Source organism: Pterocles gutturalis, unplaced genomic scaffold (genome assembly GCF_000699245.1).
Source record: "Pterocles gutturalis isolate BGI_N339 unplaced genomic scaffold, ASM69924v1 scaffold48484, whole genome shotgun sequence".
Taxonomy (NCBI): Eukaryota; Metazoa; Chordata; class Aves; order Pterocliformes; family Pteroclidae; genus Pterocles; species Pterocles gutturalis.
Window position 1 is genome coordinate 9,944 of NW_010132493.1, and position 4,428 is coordinate 14,371.

General features: G+C 38.2%; 1 protein-coding gene across 1 annotated transcript; it reads right to left on the bottom strand.

Annotated features, from left to right (window-relative positions):
- Positions 1-2,268: 2,268 nt before the first annotated feature.
- GCNT1 (glucosaminyl (N-acetyl) transferase 1, core 2) lies at positions 2,269-3,561 on the bottom strand. The gene has a single exon (XM_010080902.1). It carries the CDS (start codon positions 3,559-3,561, stop codon positions 2,269-2,271), a length of 1,293 nt encoding a protein of 430 aa, XP_010079204.1.
- Between the last annotated feature and the right edge of the window lie 867 nt (positions 3,562-4,428).

The following is a 4,428-nucleotide window of genomic DNA, read 5'->3' on the forward strand; positions in this document are numbered from 1 at the left end:
AGGTGGGCTTTTTTTGTGATTCACTTTCCCCAGAAGAAAAAGAAATTCCTCCATACCTTATGGAGAATGTATGCCAAACTGCAATGTTCTCCTATTTTCCCTTCTGTACAGAACATAAGATACAGTGAGTGTATACAGGATCTCTTTTGACTCTATCCACACAGTAACACTTGGAGCACCTAGTCAAGCAGTTATCTTCCCTATCTGCAGTAGCAGTACTATTAACAATAGAGATACCAACAGGCATTCATAGTATTATACAAATGAGTAAGTACAAAGCAGACTAGAATAGGTAGGTAAAAGGATTGATGCTCCAGCTGTGTAGCAGATTCAAGCAATTGAGTCGGTAGTCCATCCTGTACTTCATTATCACTTTTTCAGCCTATTTGAACTAGCAGTTCTGGTCTCACAGAAGCTATTAATGTGGCTTGTCTTTAGGTGGAAAGTCTTAAAAACAAACAGCTTCCTTTCTACTAAAAATATGACCTCCTGGAATTTCCCATTACTATATGCAGTGGAGTTACACCTTGTTGTAGCTTGTGTAAAGGTGGTAGATCACAACTGTCTAGAAGAGCATTCTTGTAGAAAAGCCAAAGGGTGGGGAAGACAGGGTATTTCCCTGCACTGCCTCAGCTTTAATTATCTGTTTGTGCATCGTATGAAAGTCTCTGAAACCTCCCTGAACAGCTTTCAGGTGACTTTGAAGGCAGGAGTTGGCAAGAATAGGCCCTACTTCAGATTAAATCGCTTGCCTCCCTAGCTGTTTGCATCATCATTAACTGTTCATTATGTTAACATGTAAGTATTAGGGCACACCTTAGGAGAAACTTCATTACAAACTACCTTTGTAAGAAACACTGCCATCATAGCAATAGTTCAAGAAACAAAAAAATTTAATCTGTTTTGCCATTTGCTGCTATTTTGCCTGTAATTGCTTCCACTGTCATCTCAGGAGTAAGAGGAGACACCTGGCACATCCCTCACAGTGTCCCGTTCTCTCATCACTGTTCTTCCGTGCCACACTGCAGCAGCTAAACTAAGCAGGGACCTAACCTGGAACTAAACTAATACAGATTTCCTCCTTCCCCTTCTACCAAAAGAAGCAAATAAAACAAAATCAGCTGCATCAGCTAAACCTAAAAAACATAGACACACGAATGAATGACCAAAAATATGGAGGAAAGGTAGGACTTGCCTCAGCTGCAGCTTCAGTTGTGTATGGCAACCTACAGTAAAAACATTTTAGGTCTTCATCATCAGAATTTTTTAGTGGACTTTAATTGTAGGAAGAGGTTATATTGTCTAGAAAAATAACTTTATTTTTTCATATTCAGTGTTAAAAGAATATGGAATGCAAGTTGAGCTTGACAGAAAGCAGAAACCAGCAGTTCCATCAGTGACATTTGGACGCTACTTCAGTTCTTCGAGTTTCTGAGAACCTTGAGTCATTTTGGATCCAAAAGCAAGACTCCTGATACAGTAAGAAGTATAAAATTGCAAGTGTAACTCTCATCAGGCACAAAACTGAAGTTTCCCTGAGAAGACGTAATTACAAACTAGCCTACAATTTTTATATCACATTATGAGGGGGGTTTAAGAGTACAAAAGCAAGATTTGGCTACAAAAATTTAAACACAAGTTCTTAATATCCAATGCTGAAGATGAAATTTTCAGGAGCATTAAAACCTACATATTACAGAACTACAGCAATCAGATTTAACTTAAATTATGACAGCTGGCTTTGGTATATTCCCTTTTGTTTAAACAGTTTTCAGATCAATTCTAATGGTATTTTCCTGAGAACTTTCAGTACTCAGCGTGAAGTCTGTGCAGTCCAGCTGCTTTTTTCCTTTTTTTTTTTTTTGCCCCCCTGTTCATCTTTCTCTTCCAGCTAGCATTACATTCACGGGAAAAAAATGAGGAATAACCATGAACAACATGCATTTTCCAAGCCTTAAACAAAACAGTTTAGCCAAATGAAGTCCATTAATTACACCTTTTAGAAAATAAATATTCCAAATAGTTGGCCTTTCAAAAATTGCTGTCTTCGATTTTGTAGCCAAAGTTCCAAGCATCAGCGTGCAACATAAGATATCCCCATCTTCACCTGAGACATGTCTTCTCTCCCCCTTGCCCATGGACAAGGCAGGGAGGGTAACATCGTGGTGGTGACAACCATTATACCCCTCATCAGCATCACCACCATCGGTGTTATGTTAAAGTACATAGCTGTATACTGTTTGTACGTATGTTTCATAACAGGAGCATTCAGTTCTTCTGCAGGTACAAAGCTTTGTGTCGCAAATACTCTTCCAAACATTTCACTGCAAAAGGGTCAACATCAGTGTCAAACTTATTAGCAAAGAAGTGGTGGTTTCGTAGCACCCAGTTCAGGTCTCCTACCCCAAAAACACAGACAGAACGAACATGAACTCCACTGCATGGTGGGTAGGGTGCACCTTTAGACACATCACCTTCAAAGTACTGCCACTTGACAAACCTGGCCAGTGCATTCATATCAGAAATGTCATACTTGTCACTAGAAGAAACTGCACCCGGGACTTCAGGGATTCTCTGAATTGTTGCCCACAGATACTCATCTGGGCTGTAAGTGTCTTTTGCCCACTCAATTAACTTAAGTATTTTGCTGCTTTCTAATACGTATTCTACAAATCTTCTGCTAACTACAAAATAGGCACTACCAGAAAAAATTGGAGTACTGAGAGGTGGTAGTTGTTTGTCTATGCCTGTGTTCTTGATTTTGCCATCAACAATCTCATGGTGTTTTTTCCACCTTACCTCTTTATAAACGGGCATTTTTTCTGTTTCCAAGCTGTTTTCACCTTTAAGGGCTTTTAATTTCTCTACTATTTCCTGGTTGGTCTTTATAGGAAAGTCCATGCCACAGAGGTTTATTAGGTACTTCCAGTTTGAACTTCTTCTGTAGAGGTCTTTCATGCAGTTAATGTCTGCCTGCACCCTGCTCCATGAAGCATATACGACACTCTCTAACTGACTGGAAATAAATACATTATCAAAACATGAGACTATTCCCTTCACAGCAGCAAAGAAAGATTCTGGAGACTTTTTATCAACATGAATGCAGTAAAAATTCTGAGGGGCATAGATTGATCTTAGAAGTCTATCAAGCATCTCAATTTTGTGATAAACCACTACTGAGTAAGCAATTGGAAATTCTGCTTCTTCATCACTGAGAGGTTCCATAATGTATTTCCTCGTCTTGGTGAAGTAGTCACAGTCTGCTGTCATGTTAATATAATCATCTGTTGTTAGTCTGGGGCGTTTCTTAAATGACACTGACAAGGTCTCAAGCTTTACTTTTTGTATTTCTTCTATATCCCCCTCTATAATCTTGGTGCAGTTAAAATTACCAACAGGGTCTTCTTTTGTCAGTTCTAGATGTCTCCGATGTAAGAAGTCTTGTTTCTGGTTAACTTTCAAAACCGAAATTATTACTAAAATAAGAGTTAGACCCAAGAAAAGCCTGAAGCGCAAGTTGTGGCAAAACCGTAATTTCCTCTTCAGCATTTCAAATACCATGTAGATTTGCAGGTTGAAAAAAAAATTGCCTTCCACTCTGCTCATATCAGCTTCAACAACTTTAGAAAAAAACAGCTTGTGCTTCTCAGGAATTTGGTGAGTTTGTCAGGAAGATGGAAGGAGAAATCCTAAAACAAAATGAAATTACTGTCATTCAAATACTAAAAGGTTTCTTAAAAAAATTACTGGTTAATAATTACATTGTTATTTAGTGACAGTAAAAAGCTAAGTAGTTCAGCCAAAAAGATTCTATTGAAAATTATAAATTAATTAATAAAATTTGTTTATTTTTCTACAAAAAGACTGGGACACACAGATAGTTTTCGTGAGACACTATTTCCTGTCTTCTGTCAGCTGTAGTACCAAGATTACAAACCAAAGAATTAAAGCCAGTAAGTCATATATTTTACTGAGAAGCAAGTATTTTATATTAATTCGCTCTTCTAGAGTTTGACAAGCATGTTTTACAGCCACTTCAGCAGTGACATAGATTTCATTACAATTATAACATACGACTCACTTCCTGGATGCTAGGCATGCTTTATCTTCTCACTGGGAAAGCATTCCCGAAGCTTTTCATGTGAGATATAGTCTCTTCAACACCCTGCAGATGAGCTTAGAAATACCATCGGGAAAGAGCTGATGAGAAGAGGAATCAGCATCCTGTAGCTCCTCTTTAATACACAGCTTTCAGAGCTGTGAGAACAGCTGCAACTGAATTGCTGAAGTACCTTTTTAAGGTAAAAGGCAACACTTAACGGCCTATCTCTAAAGCTGATTTGTGTTAAGTCACTGCAAATGCACAAATCTAAGAGCACTGCAGGGTTGTGCTACCATCATTTAAACACATTTGTTTTTACAATTCAG

What these genes read in the sequence shown, in the direction of transcription:
- GCNT1 (XM_010080902.1), bottom strand. Translation starts at nt 3,561, where the DNA reads ATGGTATTTGAAATGCTGAAGAGGAAATTACGGTTTTGCCACAACTTG.